Source organism: Rhinoderma darwinii, chromosome 3 (assembly GCF_050947455.1).
Source record: "Rhinoderma darwinii isolate aRhiDar2 chromosome 3, aRhiDar2.hap1, whole genome shotgun sequence".
In the NCBI taxonomy this organism is placed as follows: domain Eukaryota; kingdom Metazoa; phylum Chordata; class Amphibia; order Anura; family Rhinodermatidae; genus Rhinoderma; species Rhinoderma darwinii.
In genome coordinates this window covers 233,751,099-233,770,398 of record NC_134689.1, presented here as the reverse complement: position 1 = coordinate 233,770,398, position 19,300 = coordinate 233,751,099, and the positions used below count along the sequence as shown (strand labels likewise).

At 38.8% G+C, this 19,300-nt stretch overlaps 1 protein-coding gene across 1 annotated transcript in view; it reads right to left on the bottom strand.

Annotated features, from left to right (window-relative positions):
• The window catches only part of LOC142750416 (uncharacterized), a 372,136-nt gene that overhangs the window by 219,441 nt on the left and 133,395 nt on the right, over positions 1 to 19,300 (bottom strand). Inside the window, exons 51-60 of the mRNA XM_075859419.1 lie at positions 19,122 to 19,148; positions 18,987 to 19,028; positions 18,816 to 18,896; positions 16,149 to 16,187; positions 15,847 to 15,918; positions 9,913 to 9,945; positions 8,544 to 8,573; positions 5,552 to 5,587; positions 2,799 to 2,933; positions 1,673 to 1,786 (exon numbers count right to left, since the gene is read on the bottom strand). Of these exons, the coding sequence (XP_075715534.1) occupies positions 1,673 to 1,786; positions 2,799 to 2,933; positions 5,552 to 5,587; positions 8,544 to 8,573; positions 9,913 to 9,945; positions 15,847 to 15,918; positions 16,149 to 16,187; positions 18,816 to 18,896; positions 18,987 to 19,028; positions 19,122 to 19,148 (609 nt within the window). The remainder of the gene's footprint in view (positions 1 to 1,672; positions 1,787 to 2,798; positions 2,934 to 5,551; positions 5,588 to 8,543; positions 8,574 to 9,912; positions 9,946 to 15,846; positions 15,919 to 16,148; positions 16,188 to 18,815; positions 18,897 to 18,986; positions 19,029 to 19,121; positions 19,149 to 19,300) is intronic.

The following is a 19,300-nucleotide window of genomic DNA, read 5'->3' as shown; positions in this document are numbered from 1 at the left end:
GTCCATTTTTAATGCCCGTTTGACATCCATTTTGCATCAGCTTTTCATGGCCGTTAAAAAAAACTGATGAATTTCATTGGTCAGGCTTTTTTTGTCCCAACCCCTTGAAAACACCCAAAGGAATGTCACATGTTCACCAAGACACTATTTACAGCCTCCTGTATCTGATGCCACACACCTCCCTGTATATGATGCCATACACCTCCCTGTATACGATGCCACACACCTCCCTGTATATGATACCACACACCTGCCTGTATATGATGCCACACACCTCCCTGTATATGATGCCACACACCTCCCTGTATATGATGCCACACACCTCCCTGTATATGATGCCACACACCCCCTGTATATGATGCCACACACCTCCCTGTATATGATGCCACATACCTGCCTGTATATGATGCAACACACCTCCCTGTATATGATGCCACACACCTCCCTGTATATGCCACACAGCCTCCCTGTATATGATGCCACACAGCCTCCCTGTATATGATGCCACACACCTTCCTGTATATGCCACACAGCCTCCTTGTATATGATTCCACACACCTCCCTGTATATGATACCACACACCTCCCTGTATATGATGCCACACAGCTCCCTGTATATGATGCCACACACCTCACTGTATATGATGCCACACACCTCCCTGTATATGATGCCACACAGCCTCCCTGTATATGATGCCACACAGCCTCCCTGTATATGATGCCACACACCTCCCTGTATATGATGCCACACAGCCTCCCTGTAGATGATGCTACCCACCTCCCTGTATATGATGCCACACACCTCCCTGTATATGATACCACATACCTCCCTATAAATGATGCCACACAGCCTCCCTGTATATGATGCCACACAGCCTCCCTGTATATGATGCCACACAGCCTCCCTGTATATGATGCCACACACCTCCCTGTATATGATGCCACACAGCCTCCCTGTATATGATGCCACACATCTCCCTGTATATGATGCCACACACCTCCCTGTATATGATGCCACACACTTCCCTGTATATGATGCCACACAGCCTCCCTGTATATGATGCCACACAGCCTCCCTGTATATGATGCCACACAGCCTCCCTGTAGATGATGCCACACATCCTCCTTGTACATGATGTCACACAGCCTCCCTGTAGATGATGCCACACAGCCTCCCTGTAGATGATGCCACATAGCCTCCCTGTAGATGATGCCACACATTATCCCTGTAGATGATGCCATACAGCCTCCCTAGATATGATGCCACACACCTCCCTGGATATGATGCCACACAGCCTCCCTAGATAGGATGCCACACAGCCTCCCTAGATAGGATGCCACACAGCCTCCCTGTATATGATGCCACACAGCCTCCCCGTATATGATGCCACAAGCCTCCCTGCATATGATGCCACCCAGCCTCCCTGTATATGATGCCACACAGCCTCACTGTAGATGCTACACAGCCATACTGTAGATGCCACACAGCCTCACTGTAGATGCCACACAGCCCTCCTGTATATGCAATTCCATCCGTAATCATCTGTTATGTAATTTGCCATATAGTTATAATTGAAACTAAAAATATTTTTGGGGGGTTTTAAAAAACTACAGTACACAGAAGATATTTAAGTCCCTACCCAGTAGAGGTGCTTTGCTGCTTCAAGCCTTACCTGGGTTTGCATCTCAGTACCCTCAACTGTGAACGTGTTACTGTTTTCCAAAATTGTACTCAAATTTAAATCCTCATCTTCTGTTTCATTTGAAATTTCATGTTTTGAAGCACCCTGCAATGTGATATTAATTTCATAATAAATTCAAGGCATGTAAGGTGGCCATAGATTTGGGTGTTAATGAGGATAAATTGGTTTTATACTCAACACAATAGTTCCATAAAAAATTTCTTATTTCTAAACAATATTTACAATATTACAATGTTAGAACTACTTGCTGTTATGTTTTATTTCTCATGCTAATTTCTGTCAAAGTTTTGTTTATATATATATATATATATATATATATATATATACAATACAGTAATTTCACATTCTTCCACTTTCACTGGTATTTAGCGTAATTAATGCTAATTTTTTTCATCATATATATGCAGTATTAACAATTTTGCTTGTGTCTTGGTGTTGTCACATTCTATACACACTCCTGCTTGATCATGTTTTTTATGTCTAATTTTGTAAGGTGACCTTTTTCTAATTATTTATGGTGGTAAAGGTTTTATAGTTACATTCATACAATGTTTTACCACTGCTACTAGAGATGAGCAAATATCTTAAAATTAGTTTGGGGTCCGATTAGATTCAGTCCAAATAAATCGAAAGTGTCCAGATTGCCCTGAAAACTTATGCCTGATTCTCAGATGTCTCCTTGGACTCTATCCAAGTTAAATCCAACCACTTTCCAGCTCTTTAACGCCAAGCCAGCATGTAATGTCAAAGTGACAGCAACATATATGAGTAGAGGGAGGAATAACGGCAGTGCATTTTAGGTAGGCTGCCTGCAAGTTATTATTGAGAAACCATTCTGAGGTCATGTGATCCCTCTTCTAATCTGTAAAATGGAGGCCAGTGCTCACTGACGGCCGCCATTTTGCCTTGATTAGTGCGCCACAAACCCTAAACTTTTCAGAATTTGCGGAATCTGAAACTTTTGGGAAATTGCGACCAATTTCAGTTTGTGTAGAATTGATTGGCTCATCTCTAATAGCTTCCTTTCAGCATTTTGACTTGCATATTATTTTAACTTTATTGTTTTTTGTCAGTGTGATAGATTTATATAACTTACACTATTGTCTACTGTATGTTTTAAAATCGGCTTTTTCTTTGCAATCCGATCCTTCTTAGAGCTTGAGAAATGCTGAAAAAAATCTGCAACTCCATTTTGTATGAGATGGTCGGTTAATTCTTTCAGAAGACTCAGCTAAAACAGAATAACAAATGTGATTTAAAATGAGCTATCAGAAATAAAGTAAATGATCTAATGGACAACATCTACTGCTTGTACTAAGTATAGGTCTCACTAGATAAGCATACTGTTTACTCTTCGCTCAGCTAAAAGACAGATGAAGTACATAATCAGAAGTCATCTTAAAGAGGCTCTGTCACCAGATTTTGCAACCCCTATCTGCTATTGCAGCAGATAGGCGCTGCAATGTAGATTACAGTAACGTTTTTATTTTAAAAAAACAAGCATTTTTGGCCAAGTTATGACCATTTTTGTATTTATGCAAATGAGGCTTGCAAAAGTCCAAGTGGGCGTGTTTAAAGTAAAAGTCCAAGTGGGCGTGTATTATGTGCGTACATCGGGGCGTTTTTACTACTTTTACTAGCTGGGCGTTCTGACAAGAAGTATCATCCACTTCTCTTCAGAACGCCCAGCTTCTGGCAGTGCAGACACAGCCGTGTTCTCGAGAGATCACGCTGTGTCGTCACTCACAGGTCCTGCATCGTGTCGGACGAGCGAGGACACATCGGCACCAGAGGCTACAGTTGATTCTGCAGCAGCATCGGCGTTTGCAGGTAAGTCGATGTAGCTACTTACCTGCAAACGCTGATGCTGCTGCAGAATCAACTGTAGCCTCTGGTGCCGATGTGGCCGACACGATGCAGGACCTGGGGCAGGAAGTGAGTGACGACACAGCGTGATCTCTCGAGAACACGGCTGTGTCTTCACTGCCAGAAGCTGGGCGTTCTGAAGAGAAGTGGATGATACTTCTCGTCAGAACGCCCAGCTAGTAAAAGTAGTAAAAACGCCCCGATGTACGCACATAATACACGCCCAGTTGGACTTTTACTTTAAACACGCCCACTTGGACTTTTGCAAGCCTCATTTGCATAAATACAAAAATGGTCATAACTTGGCCAAAAATGCTAGTTTTTTAAAAATAAAAACGTTACTGTAATCTACATTGCAGCGCCTATCTGCTGCAATAGCAGATAGGGGTTGCAAAATCTGGTGACAGAGCCTCTTTAAGCTTCCCGTTGACATTAATGGGAAATCTCGCCGTTAGTGCATATGACGTGTTTTTTTACGCGCGTAGGGGTTGCAAAATCTGGTGACAGAGCTTCTTTAAACGCTATATAATATCGCTCCATAGCCAAGGTCATTTACGACCTCTAAACCACTAACGGAAAAGGGTAACCCTGTCACTGCAGAAAATAGGTTGCCTCTAAGGTCCTGTTCACATCATGCTTAGGTCAGAGGTTTAGCGTGTACATCGGGAAAGTTTTTTTTAACATATTAGCCTATGGGTATTGGATGCCACTGTAGGGCATTCATCACAGGCATCCGTTAAATGGATAAGTCATAATGTTTTCTAATAGCTTTTCATGAACTTTACGTTAAATGGATACCATTATAGTTTATGGGTGACAGATGCCACTGTTAGGCATTAGTCACAGCCTACGTTTAACGTATAAGTCGGGAAATTTTCCAGATGTATACATCAAACATATGCTTAAAACGAGATGTGAAGATTGCCCTAGATGTCACTTTTAATATTATCCAATCCGAAAATGCATACGCTATAAAAAAATGCAATTCAACGAATACGATTTCAAAATAACACAAAATACATTTACTTTAACACAGCCTCAGGAATCCGATCCAAGTCAAATGTTTAATACCCATTCCAGAAATTCTCAAGTAAAGTGTAGCACATCCTCTCTAACAGCCTCCAGTTCTTTTTCATTACAATTTTGTGCACCTTCAGTCAATACCTACATTATGGTATCAGAGTGGCTGTATAAAATTATTCCTTTCCTCTTAAAAATACAGGTCTTTGTGCTGCTTCCTCTAATCGCAGGGCTATTGCGCTGAAATAGATGACTATACCAAAAACCTTATTATTCCTGAGTACTCTTACCTTACAGGTTTCACCACACTAAGGCCCCATGCACACGACCGTATATTTCATCCGTAAATACGAACCGTAATTACAGACACGCTTCCGTATATATGTATGAAATACAGATGACTACAAATTCGTATTTCCGGACAGTATTCACGGATAGAGGACGGGGCCTAAGGTGGTTCATCAGGGATGAAATGAGAAACACACAATTTGTCAAAGGAAAATTTTTGCTCCGAGGACAAAATTCTTCTCATACACAATCAAAAGCTATTGAAAATATATACAGTAGACCAGTGGTTATACGAGATATTGGTTCATACCACATGCACATCTTTAACAATGGCACTACACCATTAAGTCCATGCTTGCTCTGGTTTACCAAAAATTAGGTAAAAGAGCAGGATGTAACTATAGAACAGATTTTTCTGAGACAAAAAATTTGGAGACTAGTCAGCACTAGCTGGTAAATATGTAGCACTGGTAATTAACATTCTGCTTATATTAACTGAACCATGCTGGACTGTAAAGTGTTTAAAGAGATTGTCCTAGCAGGTCTCATCGGGGTTTTCAGAAGCTAGATTTGTGGCTGATCAGTTGATCGCTAGGTCATCTTCAGTTGATGAAAAAGGGGTTGTCTTGATGAGAAAACTCATTTAACTTTGCAGGGACAGGTCACTCTACTTACCTTGATACCATATGATTCTAACAGCAGCTCCAAATCCTGATGAAAACAAGGCAAAGCTTAACAAGTTTAAAGAAATTAAAAACTTTGAAAAAAGAAAAAAAAAAACAAAACATAGATATAGATTATAAATAGATCATTTGTAATCACAAATAAATGTATCCACCTATTAAAAATCCAGCAAGTCATGCAAAGACATATCATCCTCACACAGAGCCATTTAATGAATTGTAAAAAAGTGTGTTTTTTATGTATTTTTATGAAAAATATGTGAATCCGATTTTCATAACCGAAGAATTACAATAATGGAACAGCAAACAATAATACAAAACACATGTTCATGTGACTGTCAGTTTTTATGCCGGACCCTTATAATACAATGTTACTAAATAAGCGTTATAGATGTTAAAATAGCTTATCTAGATGACAATCAGAAAATCTATTCAAAACAGAAAGGGCAATCTGTGATATTATTGATTGAATAATTACATTATTAATAACCTTTTTCAAATAAAAAAAAAATTTCAGCATTTTATTACATGATTTTTTCAATAGGACCCCACTTGCACTTCATCTGACAGTCCATTCTGACTGGACTGGTCCACAACATGGTGCAAAATACATAATCGTATCACAGTTACTATTGTTCCGTACTGGGTGTCATATCACCCCACAAGAAGCAAGGCAGTCATTAGAGGATCTGCTAGGGGGTCCATGGTGATGGAAACCACAGGGACAACCTGACAATAGAGTGGACAAACATTCTACATTCTACTACAGTAGTTCCAGAGTTCGGACAGAGCGCTCATCTACACAGCCTGAATTAGACTGACCTCTTTCAGCTTCCTGTTAGAGTGGGATAACACTGGAGCCTATAGAGGTAAATAACAGGTAACCTTTTCACTGCCCTAGACCACCAGGGATGTTAAAATAAATCCCTCAAGGGAAAACAGCTCCTGATTTTCAGACTTTTTTAAGCCACTCGCGATTTTCGCTGCATTTTTCGCAGCGTTTGTTACGGCCGTTTTTGGAGCTGTTTCTATAGAGTCAATGAAAAACAGCTCCAAAAACGTCCCAAGAAGTGTCCTGCACTTCTTTTTCGCGGCCCGTTAGAACAGAATGCAGTTTCCCATTGAAATCAATGGGTAGATGTTTGGAGGCGTTCTGCTCCCGATTTTTCGGCCGTTTTTCAGGCGTTTACGGACAGAAAAAGGTTTGAAAATAGGCCGTGTGAACATACCCTAGATCTTTACATTACACTTTTTCTCTGTGTAGGTTCGACTTCTGGTTTTAGCCTTCAAATACTGATGCAAATTACTGATCAAAATGCTGCCATGTAAGATAGACCTAAAGTATTATAAAAGGTTCTTTATTGTATACAAACAATGTGCAAAAAAATGTTTAATATCTTATTACTTTAGAAGTGCTTAGTCTTGTCATAGGGACATTGTGTAAATCTATCATGTGAATGATTGCCTTTTAACTGACATGATTAATTGCACTTATATATGTGGAAGCAGATCCAATTTCCTACCTTGCTCAGAATATCAGAACACAATTAAAGACTAAGGGAAGAATTAATAAGACTCGTGTTTTATACTCTAGTCTTAATAGGAAACAAGCACATCTCTTAATAAATGTATCACATTATTCGCATGTGTGTCACTGAGTGATTTCGCTTTCTTTAAATTATAGTAGATGCTTTGGGACGTGGATGGTTCCAACCCTTACAAAATTTGTGGCTTTTGAGCTATTCGCAACTTGTCTACACCAGAAAACTAACGTAGAAAAGTTTTCAAATTCACCCCTAAGAGTATTTTTTTCCTTTGTTCATGTGTGTAATACTGTATAAGCAACATAAGAAATAACATTATAGACTTCATGTAGTCAAGTCTTTGACCTTAATTGACAGAAACTGTTCTAAGAAAACATTTAATTGTTTCCCATTGTGACCAATATGATCACTATTTTCAAGCTTGATTGTTTTTGATTCGTTACTATAGGCAACAGAGACACTTTTTATTTTCCATATAGGGTCTCAGATACAGAAAGAAGTGAAAGTGTGCCACAGATGTTAATGTATTTCAACTTGTCAAGATATAAATGTATTTCAACTTGTCATTAATGCATTTAATCCCTTAAAGACCGTCATACGTGTTTTTACGGTACTTATGCCACAGTGCCGCCTTTTCAATGCGCTGTGACATAAGTCCAGCACAAGTGTCCCATGCTGGCTAGTGCGGGTGTCAGGTTGTTGACAGAAAGCCAGGCTGCATCTCTAACATGCGAGATTGAAGTTACCTTCAATCCTGCCTGTTTAATCCCTTAGATGCCGTGGTCAATAGCGACTGGGGAAGGGGAAGGGGGCTCCCTCTTTCACTCTATCGACACCCCCGGGACGCGATTGCAGTGTGCAAATGGTTTTACACTGACTAAAACATAAAACTATTACGTTATTTACCCACATGGTGAACACCATAAAAAATAAAATAAAAAACAATGCCTGATTTGCAGTTTCTGTTCAACCCGCCTTTGAAAAATGCAATAAAAAGCGATCAAAAGGTCATATGTATCCTGCAAAAAAAATAACTCAGCGGAAAAATAAAAAAGTTATGGCTCTTAGAATACGGCAACGTAAATGCAAAGATTTTTAAAGAAAAAGTATTTTTATTGCGTAAAAGTAGTAAAAAAATGAAAAAACAGGTTTGGTATCACTATAATCGTAACTATCTGCAGAATAAAAGTATTAAGTTATTTATACTGCACAATAAACAAAAAAAGAAATTTCAGTTTATTTTCCATTACCACCCAAAAAAGTTATTAAAAGTTAATCAATAAATTATATGTACCCCACAATGATGACATTAACAAATACAACTAATCCCACAAGAAAAAGGGGCTTAAATAGGCTAGGTCTACGAAAATATAAAAAAGTTATAGCTATTGAAATGCGATAATTAAACAAAATGGTTGACGTAATGTTTTATCTCCTTACCTTCATTTCTATATTTTTACCAGGAACAGCCTTAATACAAAAAGAGAAAATTAATTGCATGGATGTTCCACCAGCTAAATTATATTGCATATCTGATTTATTTGAGTTGGGAAGATGATCATATGTTTTAGTCAGATTTCGCAGCTACATTTATCTAGTATCTCTAAAGTCAGAATAAAATCCTGTCTGTTTAAATGAAAACAAACTGTATGAACATCTTATCGAGTTAACTGAGCTCCACAATGGTTGTCATAACAATGTAAGTTGCACACACGGCTCCCAATCAACTTCCAGCAGATTTAGTAGGTAAGCAAAAATGACTAAATATAAAAATGCCAGGAATAAACATTCAGACCAAACAGTGATATGTTTATTGCAATATTGCATTGCTTCTTCTTACAATGGTTTAAAACATAACATAAAAAAACATAAATTTATGTTTTATTACCTGTGGTCCTGGTGGCCCAGGGGGGCCCATTGGTCCCATATCACCACGTTCACCTTTTATTCCTGCAGCACTAGAAGTTACACTCTGTGGAAATACATGGGGTTTGTATTATTCTTTTGACAAACACAAATAATTTAAGTCATGAACACAATAAAGCTCTGAAATACAACAACCGATTGAAAGTAATAACCGTAATCCATGTACAGACAATATAGAAAATGTTAAAACATAAATAAATAATTAAAAATTAATTCAAGGGAATACGTCAGCAGTTATGAGGCCTCAAAACTGCCTACAGCACAATGTAGGGGTGGGTAAGGCATCGTAACGTTACTTTTTTCCTCGATCATGCAAGTTGCATGATCGAGAAAACATTGTTTAATTCCTTGGCGCGGCGATCGCAATTGCCATTCTCTGCTCTGAGTGACAGCTTTAGCAGCCAAATTAACCACAGGTGATATAGGAGCAGTTCACAAGTAAGGCTATATTCACACTAGTGTAACGCTTCTGTTTTTTAATAGATTTCATTAACAAATTGAAATGGAAAGCATAGCAGATTCTAATTGAAAGGTAATGCATGCCTTCTGTTAGGATCTATTACTTAAGTAACTTCAAAGGTAAAAAATAACAGAAGTCACGTTTCCATTTTTATTTACCTTATGGAATACCATAGCAGCCTTCACTATTCTAGCCTGATGAAAATCCTACTGAAATCAATTGGGCTGTTAACGGAAACATTATTCAACATTGTTCTGATGGACTCACTACATGTCAATAGGAATCGTCTGCAAAACTTCCATCAAATTCGTCTTAATTTGTGCAAAAACAGAACCCATGAAGTCATTGTGAAGTGTCATGTTTATTATTCGTTTTAGGGACTAACTTTTAATTTTAACTTTTAATTTTCCATCAAACACTTACATCTCCTGTTACTCCTTTCTGTCCAGGTTCTCCCTGCAAATGGCACAACACATGTTTAAATAACTGACAAATGCACCCTTCATTGAAACACCCTTCATTCATTTATATATTAGTATTATTGATTACAGATAATTAGTGCCATGATTGAGATATATATATATATATGTGTATATATATATATATATATATATATATATATATATATATATATATATATATATATAAAAATAAATATACGGCATGATGACGTCACTGTATCACGCTTATCTGCGCATGTGTCCCTCCTGGAGGTAGTGCATCGTGAGAACGGGGCAAGGTAAGTACAATATTTTTTTGTTTTGGAGGGCTATGTGGCAATATACAGGGGGTGATTTCTGTGTAGCACTATATACAAGGGATGGGGGGATGTGTGGCCCTATATACAAGGGGAGGGGTGTGGCTGTGTGGCACTATATACAAGGGGATGTGGGGATTGCTGTGTCTGCGCATGCATCCCTCCTGGAGGTAGTGCATCGCTCCGCCCGTCGTGAGAACGGGGCAAGGTAAGTACAATATTTTTGGGTTTTGGAGGGCTATGTGGCAATATTCAGTGGGTGATTGTTGTGTAGCACTATATACAAGGGGAGTGGGAATTCTGGCACTATATACAAGGGCAGGGGGCAGGGCTGTGTGGCACTATATACAAGGGGAGGGGGATGTGTGGCACTATGTACAAGGGATGGGGGATTGCTGTGTAGCACTATATACAAGGGGATGTGGAATGTGTGTCACTATATACAAGGGGAAGGGGGCTGTGTAGCACTATATACAAGGGGATAGGGGATTGCTACAGGGGGACGGGGGATTGCTGTGTAGCACTATATACAAGGGGAGAGGGGGCTGTATGGCACTATATACAAGGGGTGCTGTGTAGCACTATATACAAGGGGGGCTGTGTGGCACCATATACAAGGGGGGCTGTGTGGCACTATATACAAGGGGGGCTGTGTGGCACTATTTACAAAAGGGGGCTGTGTGGCACTATATATAAGGGGGGCTATGTGACACTATATACAAGGGGGGCTGTGTGGCACTATTTACAAGGGGGGTATGTGTGGTGCTATCTACAGGGGGTTGTGTGTGGCGCTATCCACAGGAGGGGTGTGTGCCGCTCTCTACAGGGGGGTTGTGTGGCGCTATCTACAGTAGGGCTGTGTGTGATGCTGCAAACAGGGGGATGTGTGTGGCGCTATCTATAGGGGGATATGTGTGGCGCGATTTACAGGGGCTGTGTGTGATGCTATCTACAGGGGGCTGTGTATGTGTGTATGGAGCTATCTACAGGGGGCTATGTGTGATGCTATCCACAGGGGACTGTGTGTATGTGGTGCTTTACTTTACAGTGTGTGACACAATTATAATCAGGGGCGCAGTGTTTGTTATTATTTTATTCAGGGGCGCAGTGTATGGTGCTATTATATTTAAGGGCATAATGTATGGCAACAGGATAATTTTATCTTCGTTTATAGGTGTGGAAATGTTGGAAAAGTGAGAAGCCGAAGACATCTGAGTGGCAAATTCTGCAGAAATGTGTAATGGCCGGGAAAAGTTGTCATGAAGTCTGGACGGATAGAGAAGAAGAGAGGAAAAAAAACTACCAGAATCTGAGAAGTCGTCACCTGTGAGCCACTAGATTTATAGAGAGTCTGTCACCTCTCCTGACATTTTTATTATAGGAAATCCTTGTATTTCACAAAAAGTCTATGTGCAGTCCAGGACTGATAGACAAATGGGTGTTACCATTCCTCTTGTCAGGAGGATGTGTCCCTGCACAGTGGGATACTGACAGTATGTAAGGATACAGCCCTTTGACAAGGGGAATCGTAACACCCATTTGTTAATGTAAAAGGTAGTGTTAACAATAGTTACGGCGCGGCAGATCTACTTAATCCGCCACTGTATATATAGATATACTAGTCCTTCTCAATGAATTAGAATATCATCAAAAAGTTAATTTATTTCAGTAATTCAATTCAAAAAGTGAAACTCATGTATTACATAGATTCATTACACACAGAGTGATCTATTTACAGCATGTTTTTCTTTTAATGTTGATGATTATGCCTAACAGTTAATGAAAACCCAAAATTTAGTGTCTCAGAAAATTAGAATATTATATAAGCCCAATTTCAAAAATTATTTTTAATACTGAAATGTTGGCCTTCTGACAAGTATGTACAGTATATGCACTCAATACTTGGTTGGGGCTCCTTTTGCATGGATTACTGCATCAATGTGGCGTGACATGGAAGCGATCAGCCTGCGGCACTGCTGAGGTGTTATGGAAGCCCAGGTTGCTTTGATAGTGGCCCTCAGCTCATCTGCATTGTTGGGTCTGGTGTCTCATCTTCCTCTTCACAATACCCCATAGATTCTCTAGGCACTGCTGAGGTGTTATGGAAGCCCAGGTTGCTTTGATAGTGGCCCTCAGCTCATCTGCATTGTTGGGTCTGGTGTCTCATCTTCCTCTTGACAATACCCCATAAATTCTCTATGGGGTTTAAGTCAGGCGAGTTTTCTGGCCAATCAAGCGCAGTGATACTGTGGTTATTAAACCAGGTATTGGTACTTTTGCCAGTGTGGCAGGTGCTAAGTTCTGCTGGAAAATGAAATCAGCATCTCCATAAAACTTGTCAGCAGAGGGAAGCATGAAGTGCTTGAAAATTTCCTGCTAGACGGCTGCGTTGACTCTGGACGTTATATAACACAGTGGACCAACACCAGCAGTTGACATGGCTCCCCAAACCATCACTGACTGTGGAAACATCACACTGGACCGCAACAACTTGTATTGAGTGTCTCTCCACTCTTCCTCCAGACTCTGATCTCCAAATGAAATGCAAAATTTACTCTTATCTAAAAACAGGACTTTGGACCAGTGAGCAAAAGTGTTGGTCTACTGTGCTATCAAAGCAACCTGGGCTTCCATAACACCTCAGCAGTGCCACAGGCTGATCGCCTCCAAGCCACGCCGCATTGATGCAGTAATTCATGCAAAAGGAGCCCCGACCAAGTATTTAGTGCATATACTTTACATACTTTTCAGTAGGCCAAGATTTCGGTATTAAAAATCATTTTTTAAACTGGGCTTATATAATCTAATTATCTGAAACAGTAAATTTTGGGTTTTCATTAACTGTTAGCCATAAAAAGAAAAAAATGCTGGAAATAGATCACTCTGTGTGTAATGAATCTCTATAATATATGATTTTCACTTTTTGAACTACTGAAATAAATTAACTTTTTGATGATATTCTAATTCATTGAGTGACTAGTATATCTATATATAAATATGTATATATACAGTAATGAAATATAATATAATCAGTATAGCTTTTGCTAATAATCTATTGCCATTATTATATATATGCTACATATACGTATGCTCTGGCTATGTATACTTTACCTCTGAAATTTATTTTCTGTAATCTTTTTAGCTAAGATTTGTTCTAAAACAGTGTTCTCTGACTATCAGACTGTTGTCCTACTCAGTCAAGGCCATTCTGAGATAAGACTGCCAAGTTCACTGGAGACAGACATGATATGCAGACAACATAAAGCTGGTACATAGAATGATGTGTTATAAGTACGCAGTTCTTGTGTGGCCAATAACTTGTAAGGCGGTTCCTTGATGGCATTTAGGAAGAAAAGACCTTTTAAAGGTCAATCTAAATATGAACCTTTAGGTTTTCTGTCTAAACTCTTGAGGACCTCCATTGCCATGTCTTTCTTATTTCTTACGTCTCTATCGCTCTCTCATTATTGTAACTTTTCTTTCTCAATAAAGCTTTCCTTTAATTTCACTGTGAGACCAGAGAGCTTGTTTAACCCCTTAATGACCAGGTCATTTTGCGCATCAATGACCAAGAATTATTTTTTGTTTTCTCACGGTCGCATTCCAACAGTCGTAACGTTTTTTTCATTCCGTCGACATAGCCGTATAAGGGCTTGTTTTTTGCGGGACGAGTTGCGTTTTTCAATTGTACCATTTTTGGATGCTTACAACATATCGATTAACTTTTATCAACTTTATTTTAGGAGAGAATTTAAAATAAGTAGCTATTCCAGCATTGATTTTCACATTATAAATTTACGCCGTTTACTGTGCAGCGTAAATAACATGTTAACTTTATTCTATGGGTTGGCACGATAATGGGGATACCAAATATGTAAAGGTTTTATATGTTTTCCTAAGTTTGCACAATAAAAACCCTTTTTGAAAAAATGTACTTGTTTTTGCATCGCCGCATTCCAAGAGCCGTAACTTCTTTATTTTTTCATCAATGTGGCCGTATGTGGGATCGATTTTTGCGGGGCAAGGTGAAGTTTTCATTAGTACTATTATGGGGCACATGGGATTTATTGATGAACTTTTATTTTGTTTGTATGGGGGGAATGGGAGAAAAAAAGAATTCTGTCATTGTTTTTTGCGGGATTTTTGGACGCCGTTCATCCGGCAGTATAATTAATGTGTTCATTTTATTGTTAGAGTCATTATGATCGCGGCAATACCTTATATGTGTATGTGTTGTTTGTTTGGACACTTTTACTAAATAAAACCACTTTTAAAAAAAAGTGGTTTTATTTTATTTTTACTGTTATCTTTTTTTTTTTTTTCATAAACTTTATTTAACTATTCAACTTTTTTTTTTGTCCCACTAGAGGATTTCACCATGTGATCTGCTAATCGCTTATATAATGCTTTCGTATACTTAGTATACCAAAGCATTATTGCCTGTCAGTGTAAAACTGACAGGCAATCTATTAGGACGTGCCTCTGGCAAGGCCTAATAGGCAGTTGTTGAAGGCAGGCCTGGGGGCCTTTGTTAGGCCCCTGGCTGCCATGGAAATCCAATTGCGCGCCGCGATTTCTTTGCGGGGGCGCCGATGGGTTGACAGAGGGAGCTCCCTCCATCTGTCAAACACATTAGATGCCGCTGCTGCTATTGACAGCGGCATCTAAGGCTGGGTTCACACGACCTATTTTCAGACGTAAACGAGGCGTATTATGCCTCGTTTTACGTCTGAAAATACGGCTCCAATACGTCGGCAAACATCTGCCCATTCATTTGAATGAGTTTGCCGATGTACTGTGCCGACGACCTGTCATTTACGCGTCGTCGTTTGACAGCTGTCAAACGACGACGCGTAAAATGACTGCCTCGTCAAAGAAGTGCAGGACACTTCTTTGAAACTTAATTTGAGCCGTTTTTCATTGAATTTAATGAAGAACAGCTCAAGATTACGGGCGTCAATGACGCCTCGCAAAATGCGAGGAGGAGCATTTACGTTTAAAACGACGGAGCTGTTTTCTCCTGAAAACAGTCTGTAATTTCAGACGTAAAAGCCAGTTATCGTGTGCACATACCCTAAGGGGTTAAACTGCCGGAATCAGAGCGCGCTTCGATACCGGCAGTTGTGGCAGGAGCCAGGCTGTGTATACTAGCCGTGCTCCTGCCACTGATCGCGTGGGTACACTGGCAGTACCCACACGATCAGAGGACGGATATATTCGTCCTTCTGCGGGATCTAGCTGCTGCATAGGACGGATATATCCGTCCATCGTCGTTAAGATTTCGTTATAAAAAATAAAAAAAATAAAAAATATAATTATATATATATATATATATATCACATAAACAACGCAAATGCTGACAAAATGAAACAAACGTCTGTGACTGCAAATTTATACAGCACACAAGAAAATGGCGACAGCACACTGCTAACACCAATGTAACCTAAACCACTAAATATAAATAAATATGCATTACTGCTAAATCTACTTACAATAGGGAGGTTCTTAGTGCACATTTTGATCAAATTGTGTGGGCCCATGCACATGCCCCACCTGCCCTCCCCTGGTTATGCCTCTGCCCTTAAGAAATGATTTACAACCTTTTGTCCAAGTGTTCCGTGGATTCCATCTTTGCCATCCATGCCATTTTTTCCAGGTGAGCCTGAACTTCCCTATTGCAACAGCAAGTCAGGTATAAAAGCCATAAGGAATATATGACATAACATTAAATTCTATAAATTACTTATTAAGCTATTAGGGGTTTGTTGGGTGCAATTTGAATCCAACATATGAAGGATCCAACTCAGCACAGTGACTTCTGTTATGAATGGAAGCCACAATGAAGATGTGAACAGAACTTTACTCTACATAATGTTTAATAGTTTTGCTATAACATTATTACCTTTTCCCCCTTTCCTCCTTTTTCTTGAACGGATTCTAACTGTAAGCATAAACCAGTATTAGAACACATTTTTTATTTAAGCAAATTAATTATGCTAAATGCAATGTGCTTATGTATATAATAGTATATATTTGTTGTTGTTGTTGTTGTTGCTGCGTATAAGGGTGTGATAGAGTGATACAAGATAAGTTTGCAAACCTAACAGGTTTGTTGCACTGTTAGAAAATTGTACATATCTGATTCATCATTTTTAAAACAAGTTGGAGTATTAAAGGCTATGTTTGTACACCTTTGGAAGGGCTTTTTGTTTTAAAAAAAGAAAAAGGGAAATTAGTGTGTTTTGTGCAACTTTATAATTAGTTTTTAGTAAAAATTCTCTTTACTTTTGGAGATACAGCTGCTCTGTATTCTGTATACAGAGCAGATGTGTCATGCGCTAAGACCTGAATCCGTCAGGTCCACGGGATTGACAGGTTCAGTGTCAGCAGGTCCACCCAGGATTCACCTGTAATCGATCACACCTAAGTTATGAACTTAGATGTGATGGATAACAGGTGGATCCTGCGTGTCTCTGCTGACGCTGAACCAGTCAGTCCCACAGACCTGACAGGTACAGGATTCAAATGAACAGGTGTATAAAAACATGAGTGCTAGACCGAAGAAATGCAATAAAAAAACTATAAAAATTTAAATACATTAAAGGGTAACTAAACATTCAAAAAACTTCTGATATGTCAGAAGTTTTGATCGGTGGGGGTCCGAGCGCCGACCTGCTCAGTTTCTGTTCGGCTTTTCTCGGAATGCCAATGTAGCGGTGTATGAACTCAATGGAAAGTCTATGAGCCCGTACACAGCTACATCGGCTTTCCAAGAAAAGCCGAACAGAAACAAAGCAGCCTATCAAAGAAATACAATAGATAGTACGGCAAGTGCCTTAAAAAGATACAAAACTATCTGAGGTAAGTGCCTGAGACCAGTAGCCATGCATACCCAGAAACACCCGACGTACGTTTCGCTTAAAAAAGCTTAATCTGGGGTACAGGATTCAGCATAAGATACAGCTGTATCTCAAAAAGTTAAACTTTTTTTTAATAAAAATTAATTATAAAGTTTCACAAAACACACTGGTTGACCTTTTTATTATTAAAACAAATGTGCACCAGTCTGAGGAATTGGTGTTGTGTGCCAGACAGTGCATAGAGGACAACTTTTCACCACTGCTTTTCTCTTTAAAAAAACGTAAAGCTTAGTAAATTAGTCGCATGGAGGGCCACTTAGAGGCCACACCTCTTTCATGATCAATGTGTTATGTACCTTTAGTGTCACTCCTTCCTTGCCATTTAGATTGTAAGCTCTTATAGCCAAGGACCTCTCTCCTTTTGGCTCATTTCATTTGATGACTTGACATTTTACTTCTATGTTACATTCCTAATTGTTAAGCATTACAAAATATGTTGGCGCTATATAAAGATAATAATTATAATGATTGTAGCTTTGATAAATCAATCCCAATGTTTCTACTAGTTTGTCTGCATATTAACTATAATCATCATATGTTTATGGTCTAATGAATATTAAAATGTAAAAACCCTTCAGTGCAACTCACCAAAGCATTGCCTGGAGGTCCTGGTCGTCCTTCGAGACCCTTAAATGTGAAACACCCAGTTACTTATACTGTATGTCTGACATATATAATATTTTTCCATGCTCTATAACAAAAACAAATTAATTAATTTTGCATTTCAATGTTTATTAAATATTATAATGTCAGGCCAATTAACCCATCCTGCTTGTCTCTATATTGCTATTAACTATAAAAGGTAGGTATTTTCACGTAGCATCACCTGAAATCCTTTACAGATTAATACCAGATTGTGGATGCTAATGGTATGCTAATCTATGTTTTATAAACTCCTTAAAAATAAAATAAAAAATACCTAAAAAATTAATTGCCAGAGTTCCAGCCTTTTACAGCTCTAACAATAAAAATTGCCGCCTATGCTATCATAAAACTTGTTTCTGTAGACGTAAAAGTCATATGGTGAATGCAATAAAAGTTCTTATAGTAGTATGACTTCTAAATGTAGCCAATACTTGTAGTACCAACTTTTTTTCCCAGTTCTCCCTACTTCTCCCTTTCATATACTTATTTTTAGCAATCCTCTGTATGTACAGCAGTTCTCTCCATTTTTTCCTTCACTTGTACCAAGGGTGGGAGATGCATAGAGACCCATCCAGCCAAGAGTACTCTCTTTACAGCTAGTATCATAAGATGTATCAAATCTTCTAGGTGTCTTTTTTTTCCTCTTTTTCTTGAAAATGCAACAAACATAGCCATTGATCCAGATGTAGATCCGCTCCGAATTGATAGCATAGATATTCCTCTGCAAGAGCCCATAATCTATATACCCCTGGGAACTCCCGAAAACAATTAATTAAATCCGCCCTCACACACACACACACACACACACACACACACACAAGCGCACCTCTCTGGCCATTTAACATACAAATACTTTTGGCACACTAGACTGATTCCAATACGATCCCTCTGTGTATGTAAAGCCAGTCTTAGAGAGTAAAATATGTAATGCTTATTACTTTGGACTTTACAGGTCAACACACCAGGGAAGATAGGAATGAAGTTCGAAATCATTGCTTGCTTACTCTTTGTCCTGGTTGTCCAGAGTCACCTTTGTCTCCTTTGACGCCTGAATTTCCTGGAGAACCTACTTCCCCTTGATCTCCCTTAAAATTTAAAAGTAAAGTTTCAATATTTATACCTTAATGACTAAAGTATGAATAACTACAACATGTAATACAATTTAGAATCCTTGCCTTTTCTCCTTTGTCGGGTAAAGTTTTATCTACTGTGGTAACCTGAAAAGAAAAATATTAATATAATGTCGCACAATAATTGCCATTTTAACATACGGTAGCTTTTCATGGTATTTAAACGTGCTTAATACTTACTGAACTTCCCGGTGGTCCTGGCTGTCCCTGTGGAGACCAAATGACCTGTTTAATATAATACTCAGGAAAAAGTATGCACCATATTTTATAATTAAGAGCATAAACACCTCAATTCAAACAACAAAAAAACATTAAAATGTACGGGTGCTACATGAAATCTAAAACTCAAAGAAACATAA